This window comes from Cyprinodon tularosa, unplaced genomic scaffold, assembly GCF_016077235.1.
Source record: "Cyprinodon tularosa strain WSP-4 unplaced genomic scaffold, ASM1607723v1 ctg682, whole genome shotgun sequence".
Taxonomy (NCBI): domain Eukaryota; kingdom Metazoa; phylum Chordata; class Actinopteri; order Cyprinodontiformes; family Cyprinodontidae; genus Cyprinodon; species Cyprinodon tularosa.
The window spans coordinates 179,141-193,282 of NW_024039432.1; the positions used below are offsets into that span (position 1 = coordinate 179,141).

Below are 14,142 nucleotides of genomic sequence, written 5' to 3' on the forward strand. Positions count from 1 at the left end.
TTGGTGGAGGGGGGATTATGGTGTGGGGTTGTTTTTCAGGAGCTGGGCTTGGCCCCTTAGTTCCAGTGAAAGGAACTCTGAATGCTTCAGCATACCAAGACATTTTGGACAATTCCATGCTCCCAACTTTGTGGGAACAGTTTGGAGCTGGCCCCTTCCTCTTCCAACATGACTGTGCACCAGTGCACAAAGCAAGGTCCATAAAGACATGGATGACAGAGTCTGGTGTGGATGAACTTGACTGGCCTGCACAGAGTCCTGACCTCAACCCGATAGAACACCTTTGGGATGAATTAGAGCGGAGACTGAGAGCCAGGCCTTCTCGTCCAACATCAGTGTGCGACCTCACAAATGCGCTTCTGGAAGAATGGTCCAAAAATTCCCATAAACACACTCCTAAACCTTGTGGACAGCCTTCCCAGAAGAGTTGAAGCTGTTCTAGCTGCAAAGGGTGGACCGACGTCATATTGAACCCTATGGATTAGGAACGGGATGTCACTTAAGCTCATATGTGAGTCAAGGCAGGTGAGCAAATACTTTTGGCAATATAGTGTATATCTATATATATCTATATCTATATATATATATCTATATATCTATATATCTATATATCTATATATATATATATGCTGCAGACTTTGACATTCAGGTCTCTTTCTGTTATCGTGTCATTTGTTGACAGAATATAACACTGAATTATTTTGCATTTATTTTTCTTTATGCATAAATATTTTTGCCCAAGTTAGAAATTTACATATTCAAAATGTCTAAAACTAAACCACTAATTAGTGTTTATAATTATTCTAGACCGTATTTACATTTTTTTTTTATGAGTTGCATAAACCCACCTGTGATCTGAGCTGCTGGGTCGGGCTTTGCTGTCTGCTGGAGCTCTGTTTAGGTGTAGAATGCTGCATATCCAAACTTTCTTTATGTCCTGAGTCCAAAAAAAAAAAAAAAAAAAAGTCAGTGATGAAACACAATCTACTGAATGTTATGTGATGAACCAACACCATGAAGGTGAAGTGGCCCCAATATCAGACTCCTTCCATTTAACCTCCACCTGACAAATAAGTACTAAAAAAATGTCACAAATATATAAAATCATTCTACAATTAAGACAACTGTTAGTTGAAATTTGCCACACCCAGGATTAACATATATAGCTCCCTTAGATAAAGAGGAGGCCCCCAGAAATGCTGACATGGAGATGAGGAAGCCCTAGCACCCAGCAGATAAGCTCAGACTGAAGCTCAAACCTCTGATATTTAGTTTTCTTGCAGTTTTCCTCTTATTACGTCGACCCTCTGACATGCTGCCACCGTCAAAGCCAGAAGTCGGTAGTTCTTGAAGATCACAGTCCGTCCTCTTTCGTCCCTGGGGTCGTTTGGGCACCACAGCGGGGGCTGCAGCGCCGGCTGCCGGGTCTCTACTTTTTTGGTCGCTACCTAGTGGTGGTGAAGCCTCTGGAGCTGGTGGTGTAGACCTTCTAGTCGGAGATCCTGATCGTCCCTCTTCATCGCTGAATGCTTCGTTTACATAGCCCCAACTCAAAGACCTGCCCCCCTCCCCCCTTTTCAGCCCCTTTGAGTTCTCAGGCTTTACAGCGCTAGCAAGCAGGCAGGCAGGCTTAGCAGAGTTTAAGTTTTCAGAAACAACGACAACTGAAGGATAAACACAAATGCGCTCGTCCTCTTTGTCCTCTACAGCAGAATTAGCTTCGTTTCTGTACTCACCTACAAATGCCCCGAACTCTACAGCGGTGCTGTCTGGCTGGGGGGGGTGCTGGTGAAGCCCATCCTGGGCAGTTCCAGGATGGCTGGAGCCACTGGGCTGAGAAGAGGTGCTGCTGATGTTAAACTGGGCTCCAAGGGAGGGCACATTAGGAAGGCTGGATGGCGAGTCAGAAAGGCGCAGCTCTTGTGGACGGGTCAGCTTACTCTGGGTGAAAGAGTGGCCTCGGTGACGGCGCTCTGGAGGGGAAGGCGACGCAGCATTTTGGACCATGGCACTGGGGCCTGTACTGCCTGAGGATCCAGCCTCTGCAGCGAAGTGTCCTTGACCGAATAAGGCCCTTTTCTCTGGACTTAGTCCTGAATTCGTTACGGGGTCCGGCCCCAGCTCAGTTCCATGGCTGTGCACAAATCTCAGACGGCTTTCCATCCCAGCTCCTTCTGCACCAATCCCAAACAGAGAATCTGCAATGTTGAGTCCTGCTTGGGGAAAAGACGACCCAAAGTAGGCCCCCACGCTGCGTTTGCCTATTACTGACGATTTAGAGTCCATTGGCACATGTGCGACACTTGGGACCACGTTCTTAGACAGGCTGAGCTCCCTGGTGATCTGAGTGTGGACCTTACTGGCCTCAGACGCCCTCTGAGCCGTCAGTGTCTTTAGGGTGTCCACAGTCAGAGCAGAAAGGTCTTGCAGGTGACCGATCTGAGAGTCCAATGTGTGCAAGGAACGCTTTATAAAGTTCACCTTGTTTCCAACCTCCTTCAGCTGCAAACACATCGTCTCGACTCTGGAAGCAGACAAAGGACTTCATTACTAACACAACACAAAGGCTGTTTCTCAATATGTGTAGCCTCAGCGCTAGTATTGTTCCAATTCACACGAACAAGAAAAATCCCTGGATGTTGTTCGCGCCCTTTCCTATTTACCCAGCATGCATCAGAGCAGACTTGTCCACTGTTGAGATTGACAGCTGTCCCAGCATGCACTGCAGCAGCAGCAGCTTCCAGGTTAGCGCTCGCAGAGCTCAGAGTATTAAGTTAAAAGTTCTCTTTTCTGTTGTCATTGTTCAATGAAAGTACGTTTTAAGATCATGTGAGGAGAGAGCATTATACTTTAAGCTTCACTATAAGGCCCATTTACTGATTTAATGCACAATAAAGAAAAAAAAATGTCCGAAGTAGAGGACTGCGGCAACCATTGGAGTTTTTTGTTTTATTAGGCAAAATGTTCATTTGATTTGTGTTTATCTGACTGTGTTAACTATAGTTCCCCCACTAAATGTAAAAAGTCTGAATTTATTATCCAGAGACTATTATTAACAGGAGGTAAAATGCAGCTACAGACGAGCCGAGCGTGTGGTGAAGTCATCAGTATGCTTCTGTACCAATTGACGCATATTTATGCTCCGTTATCCCATTCTCCCCAAGTCCAGACTTTCCTGTCTTCTTCTCAGGAACATACTTGGCGAGGACACGAGTCCATTCCTGTTTTCTTGGGAACTGAGAAACGGCCATCGTTTTTATTTGTGTCTTGTGTGTAGCACCACAAAACTTTTACCGGCACTAAGCTGCAACTAGACTTAGACAACTTTTATTGTCATTTTCTGTGTATACGAAACTAAATTTCGTTTTCTACAGCTTCAATGAAATTCCCATTCCATTAATTGCAGCAGTGACCAAATAACATTGTATGAGAAAATAAACTTGGTGCAAAACTAACAAGCATTCTGCTACTCGATTAATCTGTTGAGTATCTGCTATTATGAATGATGCTTTAGAGGAGAAGATAAGACGTCCAGACTAGCAGAAAGTTCTGGAGCGAGCATGTTTCCTGACAAAAAATGTTTCTCACTTTCAATGCAAAATGTATTAATAATTTATAGCTTTAGTTTAATTATTGCTCTGAGTTGGTTGTTCTTTGTGTGCAAATGGCTCATTTTGAGGTTCAGTTATACATACTAAATTAGATGAAAATAATTTAATAGTTTAATAAATCGATTGTTGATTGACTGTATCAACCGCAACCAGCACCATTAGATAAGATGGATTTGTCTGAGCTTTTTGTGAGGGGAAAACATTTAATTTAATTGTGTAATTAGACCACCAACATGTGCCACACTTTAAAGTAGGAAATCATTCTGGTTTTTAATCAGTGTCTCTAAACATTTCAGTCAAGTTTGTCACATTCTACAACCGGAGCGCGTTTCCTATTCAGCATCAGACGGCCCGTACCTTTCAGAAGTAAGACGAATACGCTCCTCGTTGCCTGAGTGGAACTGATCATCCTTCTCATGAAAGTATGTCTCCACACACTGCTCCTCAAAATCATGGAGCTTCTTCTGGTCTTCCTCGGTGAGAAACAGTTCTGCGAGAGAAAAGGAAAAAATTGTGTCAATACAGAATTTAGTTTATTAAAAAAAAAAAAAAAAGGAAAAAACAAAAAACAAAAGCCTTACTTGGTCCGTAGGTGCTCTCCTTCCTCTTTCTACACATACAGAAGAGAGAGTAAATATGGCACAGGAGGATGAAGGGGGGCGGGAGGACAGGCTTCTCGTGGTAGGCCATGATAAAGTGATAGCGCTGGTACTTCCACACCAAATTGGAAATGGACTTCACTTGGATATATACATTACTGTAAAACAGAAGTGCATTAAAATAATGGTTAGAGTACCTGAGCAGTTAAGATTTGCTCCATTGTTAAGAATATAAACAATCCAACTGTTTTTCTATAACAAAGCAAATAGTAATAACAGTGAAGTACATGGTTAATTTAGTAAAAACTTATGGACTCACTTAAAGAAGGCAATAAGGAGGTTGACCATCAGGATATACTGTACAAAGAGGTAGACTGCTTGCAGGAGGGGCGTCAGCCACACTGTTTCCGAACACAGACCCTGTACTGATGCTTCACTGTTATTGGCACACACTAAAAAGGAGAAACTGGTCAGAATGACATTAAAGCAGCAAGGCACAGCTAAACGATGTTACATGACTGAGGATCTGAAATAAAGAAATGCAAGCTTAGGGCGCCCTCACACCTTGCCGATTTAGCCAGCATATGCCTGACGCCCCAGAATCTTCTCAAACGCTGGCATACGATGAACTTTCTATGTATTTTTTCAATTTTGGGCTGCATATTCCACACCACATATTTCATGGCATGATGTATTTAGAGATAAAACAAAACAAAAAATAAAAAAAAAGCCATTCTATCGGTAAATACAGGTGCTGGTCATAAAATTAGAATATCATGAAAAAGTAGATTGATTTCAGTAATTCCATTTAAAAAGTGAAACTTGTATATTATATTCATACATTACATACAAACTCATATATTTCAGATGTTTATTTTGTTTAATTTTGATGATTACAAATGACAACAAATGAAAATCTCAAATTCATCATATCAGAAAATTAGAATATTGTGAAAAGGTTCAAAATTGATGGCCCCTGGTGCCACACTCTAATCAGCTAATTAACTCAAACCACCTGCAAAAGCCTTTAAATGGTCTTTCAGTCTAGTTCTATAGGCTACACAATCATGGGGAAGACTGCTGACTTGACAGTTGTCCAAAAGACGACCATCGACACCTTGCACAAGGAGGGCAAGACACAAAAGGTCATCGCTAAAGAGGCTGGCTGTTCACAGAGCTCAGTGTCCAAGCACATTAATAGAGAGGCGAAGGGAAGGAAAAGATGTGGTCGAAAAAAGTGTACAAGCAAGAGAGATAACCGCACCCTGGAGAGGATTGTGAAACAAAACCCATTCAAAAATGTGGGGGAGATTCACAAAGAGTGGACTGCAGCTGGAGTGAGTGCTTCAAGAACCACCACACACAGACGTATGAAAGACATGGGTTTCTGCTGTCGCATTCCTTGTGTCAAGCCACTCTTGAACCACAGACAGCGTCAGAAGCGTCTTGCCTGAGCTAAAGAGAAACAGGACTGGACTGCTGGTGAGTGGTCCAAAGTCATGTTCTCTGATGAAAGTAAATTTTGCATTTCCTTTGGAAATCAAGGTCCCAGAGTCTGGAGGAAAAGAAGAGAGGCACTTCATCCACGTTGCTTGAAGTCCAGTGTAAAGTTTCCACAGTCAGTGATGGTTTGGGGTGCCATGTCATCTGCTGGTGTTGGTCCATTGTGTTTTCTGAGGTCCAGGGTCAACGCAGCCACATACCAGGAAGTTTTAGAGCACTTCATGCTTCCTGCAGCTGACCAACTTTTTGGAGATGCAGATTTCATTTTCCAACAGGACTTGGCACCTGCACACAGTGCCAAAGCTACCAGTACCTGGTTGAAGGACCATGGTATCCCTGTTCTTAATTGGCCAGCAAACTCTCCTGACCTTAACCCCATAGAAAATCTATGGGGTATTGTGAAGAAGAAGATGCAATACACCAGACCCAACAATTCAGAAGAGCTAAAAGCCACTATTAGAGCAACCTGGGCTATCATAACACCTGAGCAGTGCCACAGACTGATGGACTCCATGCCACGCCGCATTGCTGCAGTAATACAGGCCAAAGGAGGCCCAACTAAATACTGAGTGCTGTACATGCTCATACTTTTCATGTTCATACTCTTCAGTTGGCCAACATTTCTATAAATCCTTTGTTTTTATTGGTCTTCAGTAATATTCTAATTTTCTGATATGATGAATTTGAGATTTTCATTTGTTGTCATTTGTAATCATCAAAATTAAACAAAATAAACATCTGAAATATATGAGTTTGTATGTAATGTATGAATATAATATACAAGTTTCACTTTTTAAATGGAATTACTGAAATCAATCTACTTTTTCATGATATTCTAATTTTATGACCAGCACCTGTAGATCAAAGGTCACTTTGTAGAAATGCAGCTCAACCAGTATTCATAACGAGGCAGCGCAATTTAAAAAGCATCAGTTGCATAAAAAGATGTCTTTGATCGCGGTGTTAACCTAGCTGCTGATTACCGCCCACCAATAAAAAAAGAAAAAGAAAAGAAAAAAAAAAAAAAAAGGACAAGGGTCTTCCTTCACAGCAGATTCAGCGTCATGTCTGCTATGAAGTTTGTTGGTCATGGGCGTGAACGCAGGGAGGATCCATCGCACTCACCTTCTCGCTCACCCTGTGATGGGGATGAAGTCTGGAGAAGAACTGACCATTTCCTCCTGTGAACCCCCTTTAAACCAAAATGCTGCCAATACGCCATTAAACCATAGCTGTAAGTTAGAAACACGTTCAGCTGTTGTCCAGAACATGTCAGATACGTAGATATACGTTGGAGATAAGTTCTTGAAACGTTACTTATAGGTTCTGGATAAGCTAGATGCCACAACTTAGGAGTAACTTAAACTTAACGTATGTCAATTATCAGATAACCAACCTGTAACTTATGGCCCACGTATGAGCATGCTCAATATTTCCCAACGTACTAGCCGCATGTCGACGTGTGCCAGAGTGCTCAGCAATGTTTCAGTGTGCTCATAACTTATACAAAACGTACCCATAACTTATCTAATGTATGCCAGCTTTTTGTACGTCAGGCATATGCTGGCTAAATCATCAAGGTGTGACAGGGGCTTTAGAGGATTTTTCAAGGTTGCAACTTAATCATTAGAATACAACACTGCTACCGGTGTAATTGCCGAGGGGAATTTATTTTTTTTCTTTTAGGCTGAGGTGTCTCACCATCGATTTCATAGGCATACACTTCCCCGTACATCATCCAGTATGGTTGAAAAACCACATCCTTGGCCAGTGTCCAGCTGGGCTCCTCGTTGGGGTACAGAATGGCTTTTCTTGGGACACCATAGCTCAGTAGGACAACAGCCATTATAACTACGATATAAAACATGTTGGCCACCTGTGAGGAATGTCAAAGAGGTTATATTACTCATTTTTTCCCCATCACTAAGTTCACATGTAAAAGCAGCAGCCTTGGAAATCCAAAGCCAGCAGGACAATACATCTTTTGTTCTCTGTAAACAAATGAGATAAGGGCTGAATACCAGCTTAAAAAAACTGTTTTGGGTTCTTTTGATGAGATGCAAGAGAAAAAAACTAAACTATGGCGCGTAGAGTAATGCAGGGATGCCCCTTCCGAACCTGTTGCTTTTGGCAGCCGGTTGGCTTCTGAGCTACTTATTACTCGCCGACATAGATTAGTATGAAAACAAAGTTGACGAACACAGCAGAGCATCCTCTCTACATTTAAAGGGAAAGCCCAGTCACATTCATAATTCAAAATTCTGAAAGTACTTTATAAATGAAATTCCATACTGTTCAATAAATTATACGTTATTTTAATTAAGAGTAATTTTCATTTGAATGTGCTTTACTGGAGACATCCATGTTTGTCAAAGAACACTACTGCCACCTAACGGTTTGTGACGTCACGGTGCAGTATCGGCTGTTGATCAAGTCCCAGTGCTGTATCTGGTGATTGTCACTACGCGCTATTATCCAAGTCAACTTGAAAACATTCTTCTTCCAAATGTTGGCTACATATGAAGTGTTTTTTTCTCTGGCCAGAAGTTTGATGGCAAATCCTCCCTCTTCAAGTTGGCAATCCAACCACTAACCCCGTTGTTGGATTGTCCTTGAAGGATCATGAATCAGAAAGGTGAAATAACCTTGTTTTTTTTGTTTTTTTACTTTTACCTAATGTATTCCATCATCCAACTGCCATGCACATGGGCATTGTCAGTTTCACTATAATTCTGGTGAATTTCAATGGTGAAGTCCTCTGGAAATCTTTAATAATTGTTGTTGATTGCAGATTTTGCCTGTAAAGCGGGGAGAATGGCGCTAGGCTTACCGCACCGTCACTGCTGGAAGATGTCAGGAGTGAGGTGTTACTATATTTGGGCAAAAACGGCTGCTCAGTGATCGCAACGAAAATTATTGTTTATTTTACTAAATTCATTAAATAACCACAAATTTATTAGTTTTAGGTATAAATATTGACCCATTGATTATTCCTTGCTGACCGGACTTTTCCTATAAATGAAGGCCATCTTCTCTGAGCATATTTTGAAAAATTGGAACAATTTTTTTTTTTTTTTTAAACATTCTCTTTGCTATTAGCAAAAACTGCTGCTAAGCTCTTTGTAGTTCGGGAGTACTCACCATTTTAGCGATCATCATGACATACGGTCCGGCCTGCTGGTTCACAGCCAGGATGTCCAGGAGTCGGACATACCAGAAGATGATGTTGAGGCAGTAAACCGTTCTCCCTGTGACGAAGGCGCTGCCTTCACTAAACCTCAACCCAAATCCGATAAAGAACGTAACGATGGCCAGAAAATCAGACACGTTGAAATAGTCATTGAACCACACCTTTATTTTCTGGCTTATTTTGCCTGCCTCCGACATAAACATCTGAAAAAGGAAATGAAGTCAGGAAACAATACCAGTCCACAGTGACTATAGTGGTGAACGCTAACATGATCACATCTAGCTGTGATATGAACTCTACAACTTTAAATTCTTCTAAATTTATTTATTTAATTTTTTTTAACAAACCTCTCGAATCTTCTCAATTGCAGAGGTAAAGATGTAAAGGATGACCACCCATTCTTGAGGAGAAGGAAGCTTGTCCATTTTCACTAGGACTACGAAAGTGTACAGCATCAAGTAGCCCAGGTAAAAAAGCTACATAAAGGAAACAAAGGACACAATAAAAAAAAAGGCTAACAGCAAACAACCAATACAACAAAACTTGTCTCCGTCTCCTTGAACCCCGATCGGCCTGGGCAGATGGCCTCTCACAGTCTGGTTCTGCTGGAGGTTTTTTCCTGGTAAAAAGGAGTTTTTCCTCTCCAGTGTCGCTACAAGCATGCTTAGTGTGAGAGATTGCCTGCGAGTCAATGAGTCGATGCAATCAACTGTTTTCCTTAGATAGAAAACTTTGAATCAATCTGACTGGATGATCTGGTGAACTGTAAAGTGCCTTAAGATGACATGTTTTGTGAATTGGAGCTTTAGAAATAAACTGAATTGAATTGTCTAAAGACAGGAAATGCAGATATTCTACTACCCCCCACCCATTCGATTAAAAGAGCACATTCAACAAAGTATGAACTACTGCAACTAATGATTATTTTGCAAATCAATTAATCTGTTAAAATAGCAATTAAATAATAAAAACCAAACTGCAAATATGGCAGGGATATTTATCCTCAATCAGTGTCCTCAAATGTCTAGCATAATGCCAGGTCAGGCTTGTGAGGATTAATCTGAATAACTAAACAACTATTGAATCCAGATTTATTATATAGATAATGTCCTTGTTAAAATCTTTGTTCATCACTGTAAAGGTTTTGAGGAAAAGGGGGGAATTGTTTTGTTAAAATACTCAAAACAAAGAAAAACAAAAAACAGCAGGTTGATCAAAGTGTAGACCGTGGGAAATGTATAAGCCAGTCTTATGTTGCATCTTGATTAGGCAGTTAGAAACATTAACAGTTTCTAAAGCCATTGAACTTTGACATTTTACACTTAAGGTGACGGGAAAAGAAAAACAATCTGTCCCCCTCTCCCATGACTGCTATGGGGCAGAGTTAGCCTGATGTGCTGTGATCAGGACGAAGGCAGGTACAGCTGATGTAGATAAGCATGGGTTTAGGCTAAATTATGTAGGCCAGCGTTCAATGATCTTATCTGCACCCATCACTCTTAAACAACCTGAAAAACAACATTATATTTGCAAATAAGCAGAAACCAGCAGTGTTGGATCCCATGCGCCAGGGAAACCGCTTTAGGCTATGAATACCTCCAACTGGGAACAGATGAGGCAAGTGGGCAGAATTTTAGTCAACTTTACTTATGACTTGACCAAAATGTACGACGGAGTATTAGGGGCCAAGTAAAAGATATTTACATTTTTTTTATTTTGAGAATAAAGTCTTAACATTATGAGAAAAAGCCTTAATATTACAAGAATTAAGTCGTAACAATACAAGAATGAAGTCATCATACAACAACCTGTTTCAGAAAGAAAGCTTCAAGCTCTGACCAGCTCCACCAAACAGCAATCCAAGTCCATTTGATATTCTGCCCAATTTGGTGCCGGTGCTAAAAGATTTCCTTATTTGTCAAACCAGAGCCAAAGTATAACTTCAGATAATGTTCGACATTCCTCAATTTAGGGAAGAAAGGGCTTCTTGTTAGCCTAGTAAACTAGCCCCGCCATCCAGTGGCCAAAATCATTTTTGCCTGCGCGTGGTCAAGCCTTGATCAATGCTCCAGACCCTAGAACTGGCGGGCCAATCACAACGCAGAGATGTGTTTTGAATTTTTCTGGATGCAAAGCGGGCGGGGGTTAGAGGGCATGATGACAAAGCTGCGCAATGCTGGAGAAGGCACAACAAGGAAGATGGCAACAACTATGGAACAGTTCTTGTTTGACTCAGCTTTGGAATCAGTTTTCGAAGGATTAGACTTTGGGTTTTTGTTGAAAAGTGAGCAGGAAGAGGCTCTACGTATTCGTCATTTTACCGACAGGCTGTTCGTTTACATTCCCCCACCAGCTTTTTGTCGCGCTTACTATGTCACAGTCAGTTGCTTTCATTGGTCAGAGTGTTGGTCAGTAGCCGCAGACATGGTTTGAAAAACAACGGGGTTGTTCTCATCAACAATCTTCCAATGTCTCATTCATCGGGGCCAGAATAAATTACACATTTAATCTCACACATAGTCTGGTTTATCAGGTTAGCTTCTTGTAGGAGTTGTCAAAATACAACTCGTTTCTCGTAATGTTACGACTTTATTCCCAAAATGTTACGACTTTATTTACGACTTAAATTATCATCGTTAGTGCAACATGTCAGTTTGGGCAAAACACAAATGTGGGAAAGTAAGAATAGCTACCTTTAACATGCAGATAGATGAGTTGTACTGAAAAGTCATAAAAACCTGAAATGTAGCTTTATTTTACATGAATGATCATCATACCGTGTTGGACCAGAACTTGACAATAGGAGCGTGGTAGAAGGCGTAGATCTTCCTTGTTAAAGGCAGTTTTCTGGAGCGGACTTGTGTCTCCATGTCGTTTTTCACCTCCAAATGTTCGTGAGTTCTGGTTTCCTTTAAGACGTCCTGTGCAAATGATAAGGTAGCAGCCTTGGATAAATGAAGGTTCTTACACACTAACGGTGCAACCATCCTGCCATCTTTATAAAAACCCAACAGAGGTTATTTTTTGTGCGTTTCTCCCAGCTTTTTTAAAAACTTTTATTGGTTTCATTGTTGAGGACAGAGGGAGGAGTAAATCCTACCATTGGAATGTCGTCAGCCATGTTCTGAAAGTTGTGTTCGCTGTCCTCCATGGTCATTTGGTGGTCGTCTTGACTCTGAGGGATGTGAGCCATCTCAGCTTTGGATTTGTACTCCAAAAGCAATATGGCAGGAGGCACCAAGATACTAAGAATCACCTGGGAGAAAACAAATACACACTCATGTGGGTGGCTGCTGCTAGCTTAGCTGAGAGAGTCATTTAATCATATAGACATGCGTCCTGGTAAAGTGTATTATTAAAAGGAGATTCACTAATTCTATTCAAAAAGGAGAAAATCCTCTAATACAGGGATAGATTACAGAGACTGAAATATTTAGGTATTGATATCTGTTCATTTTGATTATCTTTGTAAAAATATTAACTCAGTTTTCCAAAAAAAAAAAAAAAAGGCATATTTCATATAAACAAAGCAAAACAAAGAGAAACATTTACTTGACAGAAGATCAGAAAACAGTCCCTGACGCCCTCTGTGATAAGACAGTAGGATCACCAGCTGTTCACAGAGTGCTGTACCCCAGCTATTCAACGTAAAGTTTAGTGGAAGGAAAAAGGTTCATACAGTAATTGACAGAAAACAACCTCAGGTAATTTTGTGAAACAGAGTCAAATAAAATGTTTGGGCGGAGATCAACAAGATACGAATGGTAGCTAAGGTCGGAACTTTTGTATCCAGAATATGGACCTTGTGTTAAGCCAAACTGGATGACATTAGAAACATCTTTTTGGGCTAAAGAAACAAAAAGCAAACCTTTGATTAGTGGTCCTCTTTTAGGGGAAAGTAAATTACCACGAATAAGAAGGCAGAGAATCCAATAGAGCCGAGGTCCAATGTTAGTAGAGGGCTATAATAGAGAACCATATATTCTGCATTGGTCTATCAATCCAGCTGGGACATCAAACATTTCAGAGCAGCCCGTGGCTCCCTCTGCTAAAAGGCTTTATGCAGATTTCATTATCAAGCTCTCTGTTAGGACTGGCCGATAAAACAATGACCATTTACATCACAATATAAATGTAATCAATAAAAAAACAAGTTTAATAATTACTGATTAAAGGACTTGAACTCAGGGCAACTTAACCAGAAATAACAGGAAACACAGAGGCACACAAGGTATTCTGGGGAATGTAGTTTAGAGGAGAGCATCTCAGCCATAAGTCACTGCTCGGCTAACTAGCAACAACAGGCGAAGTGGCCAGCTAGTGCTTTCTGAACTGCGCCGTAGTGTTTGAAAACTAGAGTGGATGGTTAGAGGGAATGCGATTCCTAGCACAAGGGGAGTGTGTTGCCTTTAAGGCATTTTGTTAAATAGATAAGTTCATGGGTTAAAGAAATATTAAAAACTGTTTTAATGCTGCTAAAAGTGATTAGAAGTTGAATAGATTTATAATTCATAGTTTATTTACGTTTTTATAGAAAAATATTATCGGTAAAATCTACTTCCGGTTTGCGGTGACGCACTTCCGGTTCCGGGTTTCGCTAGGAAACAGAGAGGTCCATGTGCTGCAAACGGTATGGAAACGTGAAATCTGATGCCATCCACGCTGAATTATCAGACAGGAATGCCGTAAGTTGCATTATGTTGTTGATTATGCTGAAATGTCACTTTATTCAGTTTGATGCACTTTTATTTTGTATGCAACGACTCTATGTATAGAGATTGAGTTTATTTTCTGTTATTACAGTTTTCACCGCATTTCAATGAAGGCAATAAAAACGCTTGAATCGCACCTGGGTCTTCATTAGCGGTTTAACTCGGTGTCACCAACATTTTCGAGGTTGAAAACACTACAGTGAAAAGGCACCATTCGATTATTCATCGCGGTCAAAATGGCTACCAGCAACAAGTCTGCACGCAGCTTCAGGACCGGCCACTCGTCTGGATCAGCAGCAAGCGCTGCCCACGCTCGAGCTAAAGCAGAAGCTGCTAAGGTTAGAGCTCTCTATGCAAGTAAAGAAGCACAATTGAAAGTGGAAAAAGCACGAAGTGATCTGGAAAAGGCTAAAATAGATGCAGAATTGGAAACGTTAACGTTGCAAAGAGAAGCTAATGCTGCAGTAGCTGAGGCACAAGTGCTAGAAGAAGCTGAGGCAATACAAGAGGAGCCAGAGAGCAGGAAA

General features: G+C 41.0%; 1 protein-coding gene across 3 annotated transcripts in view; it reads right to left on the reverse strand.

The window, feature by feature from the left end:
* The window catches only part of trpm7 (transient receptor potential cation channel, subfamily M, member 7), a 67,578-nt gene that overhangs the window by 19,315 nt on the left and 34,121 nt on the right, over nucleotides 1–14,142 (reverse strand). For 2 of the 3 annotated variants that reach the window (XM_038267737.1, XM_038267735.1), the window contains exons 18-27: nucleotides 12,004–12,159; nucleotides 11,681–11,824; nucleotides 9,251–9,379; nucleotides 8,855–9,106; nucleotides 7,415–7,589; nucleotides 4,530–4,662; nucleotides 4,193–4,368; nucleotides 3,969–4,101; nucleotides 1,737–2,524; nucleotides 849–937 (exon numbers count right to left, since the gene is read on the reverse strand). In XM_038267737.1, coding sequence (XP_038123665.1) covers nucleotides 849–937; nucleotides 1,737–2,524; nucleotides 3,969–4,101; nucleotides 4,193–4,368; nucleotides 4,530–4,662; nucleotides 7,415–7,589; nucleotides 8,855–9,106; nucleotides 9,251–9,379; nucleotides 11,681–11,824; nucleotides 12,004–12,159 — 2,175 coding nt within the window. Of the gene's footprint in view, nucleotides 1–848; nucleotides 938–1,736; nucleotides 2,525–3,968; nucleotides 4,102–4,192; nucleotides 4,369–4,529; nucleotides 4,663–7,414; nucleotides 7,590–8,854; nucleotides 9,107–9,250; nucleotides 9,380–11,680; nucleotides 11,825–12,003; nucleotides 12,160–14,142 lie in introns of those variants that run through there. The other variant, XM_038267736.1, reaches the window with a different exon arrangement.